Raw genomic sequence first — 12,637 nt, 5'->3', positions numbered from 1 at the left:
GGGAGACACACATGTGCTAAGAATGTCAATGCCTGGTGTCCACAGATCAGGGATTGTGATGCTTTCTGTTGGCACTTTGATCCTGCCTGGGTTTTATTCAGCTTTTCACAGGTCCATGGCAGTGTCTCCCAGCATATTTTTGAAGCTTTTCTGCAGAGAAACTAGGCTGAGCACCTTTGTCCCTGGACATTCAGTTGCTGAACTGGCAGAAAATTTATAGCTTTTATTTAACAAATTTTATGCATCAGGGGAAATAAAAGTCAAGCACACATGAAGAAGAATGGAGTAATTTCTACACTAGAGGTTTCATGCAAGGCTGCTAGCTACTCTGTTTACTTCTGCAGGGCACTGTTGAACCAAATGACTGGTTGCAGAGGTCATTAGTTGACCATTCTGTGCTCTCTGTCCTTCTTACAGGAGCTTTCTCCAGCCTCAGTGAATATCCTCAGTCTGAAAGCTCTTGGGGAGTCTTTATGGGGGTGTTTTTGTATCTGTTGAGTGTATGTTGATCCGTTTGCCTTGGTTACTGATAGAATATTGCATCCTTGGTCATCCATGCCTAAGACTTCATAGCTGGTAAAACAAAAGTATTAATGAAGTTATCACTGAATTATTCTTACTCAAGTATTATGATACCCCTGTATCCCTAGGCTCTGGATATGGGTTCTGTCAAAATACAGGCAGACATCATCCATTTCCCAACAGACATGCAGTCTGAGATGACCAGTGTTCTGTAAATGGTGAGAAGGAAGAGAACCAAATAAGCATGGATGGAGACCTAGACCTTGGTACATTTTCATGATCACTACTTGTTCTCTAGCCCAGATGGTCATTCACTCACTAGATTCTGGCAAAGAGGTAGGTCATACAGAGGTGGTCAAGAGGAGGTGACAGTGATCTGGTGGCTTGGTTCTGGGAGCCAGGGAGCCTCAGCAAGAGACATGGAAACAAACAAATTGAGCGTCTGCAGCCATGGAAGGATAAGTTTGTTAACTGCAATCATTCAGCAGAGCATATGGCCACTGCCATACCATACACCATCATTAACATCATCAGACTCTCAGTGGAGTTTATTTACCATCAATGCAGACTTCTTTAAAGCAACCTCCTGTTGAATGTGCCTAGTGCTCAGTCTTGGACCCATGCATGGCAGCAGGACTTCTACAGTCTTTCTTGAAGAAGACTTGCAAAAGCTCAACCAATTTATTGGTTAGGGTGGCTGCTCTCTAAGGAAGTGTTCTTACAGTACGAGTGTTACCCAGGATTTTTACCCTCCTCTTCTGTACACTGGCTATGTCAACCTGTCTAACTCCCAGAAAAAAACTTGTAATTTCTGTAATAACTGGAGTTCCTGTCCAAGGGCAAGTAAAAAAATTTCTTGCATTGGTACTTCCTCGTTCCCTGATGCCCCCACTAAAGCTAGTTGAAAGCCAAGTAGCTGTTCTGCTTTGCTGCCTATGTGGTTTGGACAATGCAGGCACAAACTGGAGCATGAGAAACAAGCATTGTTGTTCCTCATACAAGCACCTTACACACCGTGAGGCTTTGCAGAACACCATGAGAAAAGCAGACATTAAGCAAGTGTTTATTTTTATATCCCATCAAAGATTCTGTCCAGCCCACTGCTATTTAAGTGATGAATCACTAAGCTTCCTCTCCTTAAGTTTATTGGTTTTTTATATATATAATATATATATAAAATGTCTTTTATTCCTACAGAACTTCACAGAGAAGAGTTCTTTAACCTGATGCTGCAATAAAGCACTTTATATATGTCTATGTCATGCTGATGTCATTCAGTTGTGACTGAAGCATGTGTTGCTATTTATTTTGGTTGAGAGGGATGATACTATGTCTTGGGTTCCCAGCCCCAGCTGGGGCCCTGATGGCTTTGCTTCCTTCCCTTAACATTTGCATTTGAAGTTGTCTGGCTGCAAAAGTCACAGGTAAGAAAGACTATCTGGAGCCCATGGGATATGTGAAGTTCTGCTTACAGGGAAGGAAGCCTCCTACAAGAAGACCCTCAGGGGCAGTGCTGATAAGCAAATGCATTGCTGGTGCCCCAGCCCTGACCTTGGGTTTTATTGCATGGTCAGCCTGACCAGAGCTGGATGCTGGCTGATGGTCCAGCACACCACTTTAAGCAGCAGGAGTATTAAGCATGGAAGAAGGGGGAAAAAAAACCCCAGCATCATCCCAGCTGAAAAACTGGTTTGGCAAACCACCTCCAGAGCCAACAGCTAATTATAGCAGGGGTATTTGCAAAGCTTTCCAGTGATCACAACTTTTTGTTGCTGTTAATTAAGCGTGTAAATCATAAACACTTCCAAGCTCTTGCTGTTTCCAGCTGTTTCCCCTCCTTCTCTCTTGCTCTTTTTGCTTTGTGCTGGCTGCATATCTGTCAAGGGTTATCTGCTACTCTAGCACGGGATTCTGCTTCACAGTTGCCTGGCACCACTTCTGGCCCCTGCCTGGGGGAAGCAGGTGACTCCTCTCAGTGAAGGATGCTAGGGGCTTCCTACTGGCCTTCTGCAGCACCAAAAAGAGTGTTGCATGGAGCCCAAGCCAGGGGGAGCAGGCTGAGCTCCACTCTGCTCAGAGAAAATCCCGCTTTCCCTGGAGGGGCAGTCAGCAGTTAGTGCTATGTATATAACATGCCTAATGTGCTTTTATCCTCTGCAACAAGGTACTTGCTGTGTTGGATGATGAACCCTGCTGTGAAACTCCTGGGATATAGAAATCCCACAGCCAGAGGATGAAGCAGGAAGAATTCTTCCCCTATTTCTGCAGGTGCTGAAGACCTGGAGATGTCACCTGAAATCAGAGAGTGAGTCTTAAGCTGCACTTTTGCCTGCTGCTTTGAACACAAAACTTCTTGACCAGGTGCTGTTGAGTTATCTTAGTCTGCCAGCTTGGACTGGAGCTGAGCTGGACCAGTCCCCAGGCATCCAGTGTGCAGTGGTGTTTGTTTGCACATAGAAGGAGCAGTGCCCAGGTTTTGCTGGGGCACGGGTGGGGTGAGTAAAGCCCATCTCTCAGGGATGAATATGAGATTTTGTAGGAACATGTTTACAGCAACAGAGATCCCATTACCTGACTGATTTTTTTCAGGGCCCCAGCTCCAAGAATCTGTTTCTTAGAAAGCACACAAAAACCTAGGAAAGAGCAAGGTGTGACTGTGGTCTGTGGATCTTGAGTTAAAACTGTAGTTCTAGAGAAGAAACAAACCTTTCAGACACCCCTGTTCTGGCCTGTCAAGGGACACACCCCACTGTGTGGTTACATTAGTCTTCTGTGCTGGTGGCACGCCTCTGGAGAAGACTAGAAAAAAACCAAACCCCAACATGCTGCAGGTTTTCAGCTGTAGTCTTGCTGACCTCACTTTTCCACTTGGTCAAAAAATTTTTGATCCTAAACTTGTCTTCTAAACTTGTCTTTTACAGGACCAGTGGTAATGTAATTTTCTTTTTTTGCTTTTATTTACCACGTGTATTATGTTCTGTACTGAAATGTACTGGATTCATTACAGCTTTATTAGGCCTTCCGTTATTTACTAATAAAACTATTATATAGAGCATTGCCTACAGTCTTAAAAAAGTTCAAAAACCCTTTTTGCTTTATTGTTTGATGGTTGCTCCTTACTCATCTCCATGTGCCTCATAATGGCATAGTCAGTGAGGCTCCACCTCTGACTTTTCTGACTGAAAAAATAATTTCTGTTTTGTTTTTTTTACCTTTGTTTTCTTTAATTTATAAGACTTTCCCTCTTATCCTATGTCAGATTCTTAAAGAGCTGTTGGGCCAGAGTACACTGAACCTTGCTTTTCTCCCTAATCTTGTACATCCCTCCCTTCTCCAAATAGCTGAAGGACTACTAAACTGTGACTGTCTCCCAACACTTCCAAGTAAAGCAGAGGTCTGGGGTTTCTCATTAACATCGTGTAGCTGCCCCAGAGGTCAGCTGTAGCTGAAGGAGTGTGTGTCTGCTGGCAGTAGGCAGATGTAGTGCAGCGACTTTCTCTAGTATGACTTAAGGCTCAGATCTTCACCAAGTAAATGTCTGAAGTGGTGTAAGGCCTTAATTACCATTGCTGTGCCCCATTAGAGCTGGCACAACCTGGTACGTTCTGCCTGAGTGTACAGCCTGGCCTTTTAGCACAAGCTTTCCTTCAGTGCCGGGTTAGTCCAAGAGATTCACGTGTGAACAGCAGCCAAGGCATGGCTACATTACACAGCCTGTTCTGCTGCTGTGGGGATGGTGATTTCCAGCCTGCAGGGCAGGGAGCCAGCTGGGGAAGCACCAGCATAACTCAGGGTAGTCAGTTTTGCTGGAAGGGCCCTCAAATGGCCTCTGAGCAAAGCCCTGAGTCCATGAACCCCATGCATGTGGGCTGCTGGCGGAGGCCAAAGCGTGCCCTATTAGAGTAGCAGCAGGATGCCTGAAGTAAACCCTGCTTGTGATGAAAGGAAGGCAATTAAAATTCCACTTCAGTTGCCTTCCTGTCCCACTTCCTAACCTTCCAGCAGCAGGTGATTAGCAGGGCCTGCCTTCTGCTGCCCTGGCCCAGCTGTGCCAGCAGAGCCTGCAGCAGGCGAGCACTGCTACAGCGGCATAGCTGCCGAAGCACAGCAGGGACATCGCAACTCAGCTGTCACGTTTGTCTCAAGTTGACTTAGAACAAGCTCATTTTCTTCAGTTTTTAAATAATTTTGCTTTTCTTTTACCAAATTTTTGGCTGTGAACTCACTTGCTAGCCCTGTTGTTTAATGTTTCCCATGTTCTGTTCAGGATTTCCCAAAGAGAAGACCAAGCATACAGGCTGTCCAGTGAGATCAGTGTGGCTCCATCATGTTACCCACCCACTACTGGGTGCATATCCTAGCTCATCTGTGCACAAAAATCCTGGCAAAATAGCTGCATCCATTTTCCCAGCCAGACAGTGCTTTAGGGAAGACAACCCTGCATGGCACAGGGAAGCTCTACCATATCTACAGCTGCCTCTTTGTACAGCCTCCTTTGCTCTCACAGGCCAGCTCAGAGATGAGTACACACTACAGAATTCAGTTCCATGCCACTTTCCTGGTGTCTGTCTGTACATGCTTTATGATTTCATACTTCAGCACTTTGGAATAGTGAGAACAGGCAGAATCCTCTTTCTAGTTTAAAAGGAGACTCCAACAACTACATTCAGTTTTTTTTTTTTAAACAGGTACTTAAGTTTTTTCCTGTCTCCTTTATTAAAGGCATAGTTACCACATATGATTCAGATTTTTAAAAATTAAAAAAAAAAAAGCAAGAAAAATCCCCAAACCAGTAAATTTCACCCAGTAACATTACTCTCTTCTAGGTTACTAGAGGTGCTCTGCAGGACACACTAAGAGAAAAACAAAGTATCCAAGAGCAGCTCATGCCTCAGAAGGAAAACCAAGCACTTCTGTCACCCTCAAGGTTAAGCAGGTTGACGCTTCTGATCAGTCAGATTTTCACCCCTCCTATAAACAAGTTTATTGCTTTAGAAGACAGCTCCAGGAGCTAACATATTAGCAGGTGAGAACAAGCAGGTTCTTTTCTTCCTCACCAGTTAAAGCAATAGCTAAAGTATGATGAGCGAAAAGTACTGCACTCTGTAACAGACTCTAAATGGAGGTGGGATTTATTTCTGAAAAAAAAAAAAAGTTTGCTTTGGCCTGAAGCTCTTGGCAGTAGCTGGCCCTGGGCCCCACAATCCTCTAGAACCATTCTGTAGGTGGGAGTTTCCCTAGCAGTGGATTGCATGAGTTCTTGTAGAGCAGACCAGTGTAAGTGTAAGAAACTATTGTGTTGAATGGGATATGCAAAGGAGAGGAACAGCTTGAACAGGATCATGGATCCCTTCAAAAATGGGAAGGGTTTGAAACATTTACTAGCGGCAGATCAAAAGCAGAGGGAAAATGAGCAGCTGCTCAGACTAAAAACTGCATCAAGCTCATGCTCTCTACTCCCCCAGAAGTGAGGAGTAAATCACATTGGCATCAGCAATCCTCACTGATCAGTGTTTTTCCACACAGATCCCTCCCTCAGCCTATTGCCCAACCCTTTGAACTCAAGCCAATTTGAGGACACAAATTCCACAGTTTTTTTAAGTTAGGTTTATTTAGCAATAGAAGTATGTACATGTAAGAGAATCCCCTGCAGCACAAGACATGCACAAAGCAGTGAGGGACTGAAAATGGTGCTGCTCCATGGCCTTCCTCATCACCTGTCATCCCACTTTACTCAGCAGCAGGGCCAAGATTAGAAAGGAGCAGGTGAGAAATGTATCAGTCCATGTGGCAGAGTCTTCAGGCAGAGCCTCCCAGCAATCAGTATTAAAACAAGCGGGCACCATAACCAAATGTCTGTTTTATGCCCTCGAAGTAGTAGCGCTGCCAGCCTTGCTTTGTTCTTTCTTCTTCACTGGCAGGAATGCCCTTGCCTTCCAAGCACACTTCTGTCTCGCCACCTTTGTCATTGAAGTTCAAGGTAATGGTTGCAAAGTGCCCTAGAGGAACCAAAGCAAGTCTGTCAGCAGTGTGTAGTACAGTACATACAGCCCCCATAGGCAGCTCCGCCCCTCCTTTCACAGGGCATCACTTAAAAGACTCTCGGAGGTCCTTCCCAAGAGGGTCCACTGACTGCAGCTGGAGGCCTTCCCTAGGAACACAGCTAGGAGAGGGCTCCCTCTTCCTGCAGTTTGAAGCAGTTGCAACTACAGCTGCACAAGCAGCTACTTCATCCTTCCTACCTGGTCACTGCTCTACACAGTGGCTGAAGATGCACACATGATAATGTGGGATAGGAAGCTGGGAAAACACTGGAGCAGCTCCCAAAACATCGTGTGCTCCCCGATCATGAGCCACAATGAAGTGCGGCAAATGGGGCTGGTATCCTTCAAAGACAGGCTGGACTACTTACCAGCTGGCCAAGATTTAAATCTCCATTTCATAACAAGTTGCTTCTCAGGAACCTTGAAAAGGGAGACAAAAAACTGAGTAGTAATTTTTTGTAAATCCTGCAGTCTAATAGAAAGCATTTAAAATTGTGTTGATATCAATGTAGCCTTAGAGATCCCTTAAGAAACACACACACACACACACACACAGACGGGAAGAGATTTAAGTATCCTTTTCTTTTCAATCCCCTTCTAGAAAGATATGCAATAGTACAGTCCCAAACACTGAGACAGAATTCCTGTCCAGAAGACTTTAGAGAAAAAGAGTTACTATCTTTACCACTCCTCCAACCCCTGTAAGTAAAATCACACAAAGACAGGGGAGATCTATGACTGGAAGCTACATTTTCTCCCCAGACTGAAGTGCTACGCATTAATTCACACTACTAGGAATGCTTCAATAGCCACAGAAATTATAGATAACTATTGGGCACCAGGTAGAACCCACAGTTAGATAACAGAAGCATTGTAATGGAACTGATAAAAAGTTGCAGCCTGATAACAGTTCTGCCTCTGTGCAAGATACACCTGAACTTGTTAGTACTTACTAGGTCAACAAACTCTCCTGTGACACTGCCATCCAGCAACTGAAACTTGCCTCCTTTATCGGCCTCCAAGGTGGCTTGTGCGTGGGTGAAAGCCTGGACCATCTGAAAAGAATTCAGGAGCAGACCTGTATTACTTGACATTATCTTCCTGAAAACTTGTTGCCTAAAGCCTCCCACCCAGCTACTAAAGTTCTGGAAGAAGAGATAAGTCAATAGTGTAAGGTCTTCAGCTAAAGACAAAACCCCTGCCCTGGCCAGAAAAGCCATTTATCACTACACCAACATTTCACCTGCCCAAGGAAAAGAACCTCCAGCTTTCTAGTGCTATGCAGTGTTCTGAGTCACACAGTGATTTTACTTTGTTGATTTCTTAATGAAACCTACTAAGAAAAAAATATGCTTTTCTTTTTCATTTTTCTCATCAAAACAGGAAGAACAAAAGACTAAGACCATGTTTAAATAATAATACAATGCTGCTCTCTCATCCTAAACTGTATAATAGCGTGCATAAAAGTGGAAACTATTTCCAAAGCACACTTTTGATACCCCCTAACCTTAAAAGGAAAAAACAAAAACAAACCAGAAGGACACAACGGTAAATACCAAGTGATCTGGCCACATGCAGTAAGGGATACACCTACACATAGGTGCTGACAGCTGTCAGGAACTTGCTTCTGGTTGGCATTAATCCCCTCTTGTCAACTGTGTGAAAAGATGCACACACAAGCTTTCAGCAACTACTCTGCAGAACAGCTTTCTTATTCCATCCTCATGGATTGTGAATGTCCTACAGAACTTCTTAAAAAGCTTATTAGGAAGAGCCTCCTATATGCAAAGAACAACTTCCAGAACAAGCCAGGCATTACCTCCTGAGTAACAAATACCCGGTAGAGCTCCTCAGGAGATGTTAAGAAGGTGTCCTTCAAACTGATCTTACAGGTAGGGATCTTGACTCCTATGGATTTGGACTGTGATGTGGCAGTACTGCTCTTGGCAGCCATCTAACAAAACAAGGAAATCAAACACATAAACACTTTTTTTCATCAAAAAAAACCAAAAAACAACCCAAACCAAAAATCAACAAATGGTTCACATATCCAAGGGGAAAAACAAAGGCTCTTGGTAAAGATGCAATCAGACACAACTGTACTTAAATGTAAAAAGGAGATTTATCACTTTGCTTGGAAGAAACATCATGTGCTGTCAATGGAAACAGTCACACCTATTCCACAGATTGCCAATTCCTGAATGTATATATTCTACACACAACATAGGTTGCTCCTATAAGTACTGGAATCTAATACAGTGTACCTTTCTTCACTGATCCCAAAGCATGTTTGCAGTTTTGTTTACCTTGCGGTCTTCTGCTTTAGGAGCCACCTGAGGTGCTGTTTCCGTATGTTCACCATTCACTGTGGGCAAAATCATGCCCTGGGTGAATTCTGGAAAGACAGGAATGTGCCCATGAAACCAATGAAAGATCAAGTAAACTTTCTGACTGTACTTTGAAATACACAATCAAAAATGGTTTCCTGGTTTCCCCCTTGCTCTTGCTAGTATCTATGACTTGAAACAGTTTTTAGAAAAAGTAAACAGACCTCTTTTTACAAGCACTTAATTCTTTCCCTCACTACTCTCCACCAAAGGCCATGTCAGAACCTGCCTACACTAACAATTAGGAAGTCACCTCCTCTTTGCAGCGTAGACATACCATCTTCTACATACTGCTCTTGCATTAATGTTGGTTAGTCTCAGACTTAGATAGCTTTTTTCCTCTCTCACTCTCTAATACAAATTGCAAACACTTAAAAAACTTTTGCCTGGCTGGCCTAGACACACCAAACCAAACTTTTCCATTTCTTTTCACAATGGCTCTTCATTTCTTGTATCACTGCAGTAAACAACAGTAACTTCTAACTCCCTCTTTGATTTATCTTTATGACCAGATGCCAGGACAACACATGGGAAGTCAGGCAAGCCTTGCCAGTGCCCTGTCCAGCAGCACTAGCACTACTGTAACTCCATTAGAACCTTCAGCCTCATTCAGAATTACATTTGCTTTTTCTCCACCTCAGTAACTTCTGGTTTTACCAATTATACAACATTTTTCTCCTTTTTCTTCCTCTTCATCTGTTCAGAGTAGCAAGACTTCCATTAAAAAGCAGAGTTTTATCATATGTGCATAAACCTGTATCCTGCAATACTTGGTTCCCACTTATTCACATTTATTGCAGCCCACAAGATCATACAGTTTTTTTTCTGATTAGCATTCTTATCTTTCACTGGGTGACTGCATCTCCCAGCCTGAACACTATAGTGCCTGAAAAATAAAAACAAGAGTACAGAAATTTGATCCTGGAAAAACAGCAATCAGTGGTGGTTTGTACCCAGTGCATCTAGAACATGAAGTGTAATATAAGTAAATGGATATAAAAAGAAACTGTAGCATTCCTAGCCTATATTTGAGAGGAAAGCCAAACTCAACCAAAACACATTGATTTAACTCCAACTGCTGAACTCAGATTTAACTTAAAAAAAAATAAATTTGATCCAGATGCTGAGACAGCTCATTAAAAGACACCAACAAAACCTGCAGAGCAATTTCCAGACATCACTTATTCTAAAGTCAAAGTAACACTAAATGTCTTTACCAGTGTGGCAAGAGGAAAAAAAAAACCCAACAAAAACAAACCACAAACTGGAGAAGATGTCACCTTCCAAGAAAGTAAGCAAACTGAAGGCCAAATTGTGCCACAGGCAGTGATTATATCACTGGGGTAACCAACACATTTTACTGGCTTTCATTTTCTCTGAAGCTTCAGGATATGAAGGGCATTCTCAGTTTTAAAACATAAATTCAAAAATACTGTTTATTACTGCATTATCAAGAAAACAAACCTTTCTGGGCTGTAGTATACTGTCTAGAGCTAGAAATGCTTCTTCCTAAAGTTACTGTTATTGCTCTGACACCACTCTGTTGAGATGAAGCAAGCAACTCCTCTCTTCACCCCCATTCCTTCTTTAGAATTAGTACATATGGGTTCGTATAGCACTTCTCCATCTCAGTTACATACCCGTTTTGAGAGTGCTGATGTAAGTTTTCATTGCATCTCTAATTTTCTTTGCACCCTCTTGCTTCATTAAGGTCTTCAAGTTAGTGTCAGGCTCATCTTTAGCAAGGCTGACAAGGATCTAAACAACAAAGACAAGCATTCATTAACTAGGACAAATGTGCACGCTTCTTTTGTTACTCAATTCAACATCGCAGACTTTGGCTAAACTTCTATAAACACCCCTGCAGTTTTATGCATCTTACACTTCATCTCTCTCAGCCTACAGTACTGTACCTATGTGCCTAAATACGTTGTGCTACAGAGCCCATTGCATCTAGAAGACAGGAATTAATTTGATAAAGGTACCGCACAATGGGGGAGAGACTCTGTCAGGGAGTGCAGTGACAGAATGAAAGATAACAGTTTTAAATTGAAAAAAGGTACATTTAGATTAAGAATTAGAAAGAATTTTTTTACTCTGATTCTTTACTCTAAGGGTGGTGAGGCACTGAAACAGGTTGCCCTGAGAATCTGTGGATGTTCCAGCCCTGTGTTCAAGGCCAGGCTGGATGGAGCTCTGACTAACCTGGTCTAGTGATAGATGTCTGTGCTCATAGCGAAGAGGCTGGTAATGGATGACCTTTAAAGATCTCATCCAACCCCCACCATTCTTTGATTCTATTAACTTAAGCAGTCTCTAGCAGAAAAAAAAATTCTATACAAACATTCCAAGAAAGGTAACAGGGAAGGAAATATGAATGCTGTGACTATTCCTGTTAGAATACTTCATACATCCAGCTGTACTTACCTCAACTTCCTCAATGTCATTTTCATCCGAGAGATTAGGAATCTCCACGTAACCTTTGTACTTCACTCCTGTCTTTGAGGTGCCTGCAATTATAATTATATTGTTCAGATCAACCTTTCTTACTCTGGTTGTTCTCAAAGCAAACTTGTATCAAAATACATTACTCTCCTTTATTATTACTTCCCAGATGAGATAATTATCCTTGCTCTTGGTATTATACCTGAAACTGACCTTGAAACAGGAAGGATGCACCTCACTCACCAGTCCATGCCAGCTTGATAGCCCACTCATAGAAGAAGATAAGTTTCCCTTTGCGGTTGTTAATGGAGGCCTCTCCATCCAGTTTGCTCACTTCTGTCACCTCACACGCCCCTTCCTCACCCTCTACCCTGACAGGCAGGAGGAGAGCTTTCAGTCGCTCCGTGGACCAGTTGGAGGCATCCCTCTCCGTCCTGCAGGAAAACCGAGCGGGATGAGAATCTGGGACAGGCCACGCTGACAGCACATATTGGGACTATCCAGTGTTCCCCGATCTCGTGTCTCTGCTCCGCTTCAGCACAAACACACACAGGTTTCTTCCCCAGACCATCTCTACGCATTCCCCCGGCACACCTCGGCTCGGGCATCCCCCTACACACGCAGGAGCCGGGGGTCGCCCCAGAGGATCAGCCCGGACCCCCCGTCTCAGCACCAGCCCGCGAGGAGGGGACGGGAGGCGGCCCCACTGCCCGCGACTCCGGCCGTGCAGCCCCCGGGGCCTCCCGGGTGGGTCTGGGAGCAGCCGCCCCGCTCACCAGTGCCAGTTGTTGACGTTGGTGGCGTCCGCCCGCTGCTCCACGATCCAGCGCGGGTCTCCCTCCCCCCACTTGGCCATCGGGACCGGGATTGCCGCCTCCGCTCCGAGCGCCCGTGGAAGCTGCTAGAACCGCCGCGCCGCCTCCCGCCTTCCGCCCGCCAGGGCCCTTCCGGCACGCCCCCGCAGCGCGACCCCGGCTTATTGGTTCCGCCCGGCAAATTGGTTCCAGAGGGCCGCAGGCAGCTAAAGCTGTCGCTCCCGTCCCGTCCCCGCCGGCCTACAGCTCCCGGAGTCGGCTCACAGTTCCCGGAATCAGCCCACAGTTCCCAGAGCCCCGATCCCGGCTGTCGGTCCAGACACCGCACCACCGCTCTCGCAGCCCGCTGGGACTGGTAGTCCGAAGGCACGTCAATGCCTTCGCCAGTGTCCCGCGGGGCACGCCGGGAGTCGTAGTGCGTGAA

General features: G+C 44.7%; 1 protein-coding gene across 1 annotated transcript; it reads right to left on the bottom strand.

The window, feature by feature from the left end:
- Positions 1-6,111: 6,111 nt before the first annotated feature.
- Positions 6,112-12,403, bottom strand: AHSA1 (activator of HSP90 ATPase activity 1). Its single transcript, XM_005520227.3, has 9 exons — positions 12,175-12,403; positions 11,642-11,832; positions 11,381-11,463; positions 10,594-10,711; positions 8,873-8,961; positions 8,386-8,520; positions 7,520-7,621; positions 6,935-6,986; positions 6,112-6,521 (listed from the first exon to the last, which is right to left on the bottom strand). Exons 1-9 carry the CDS (start codon positions 12,252-12,254, stop codon positions 6,349-6,351), a joined length of 1,023 nt encoding a protein of 340 aa, XP_005520284.1. The 5' UTR covers positions 12,255-12,403; the 3' UTR covers positions 6,112-6,348.
- Between the last annotated feature and the right edge of the window lie 234 nt (positions 12,404-12,637).

Source organism: Pseudopodoces humilis, chromosome 7 (assembly GCF_049639895.1).
Source record: "Pseudopodoces humilis isolate 2021_Gansu_Grassland_sample_001 chromosome 7, ASM4963989v1, whole genome shotgun sequence".
Lineage (NCBI taxonomy): Eukaryota > Metazoa > Chordata > Aves > Passeriformes > Paridae > Pseudopodoces > Pseudopodoces humilis.
The sequence above is the reverse complement of the archived record's forward strand: the minus strand, read 5'-3'. Positions and strand labels throughout refer to the sequence as shown.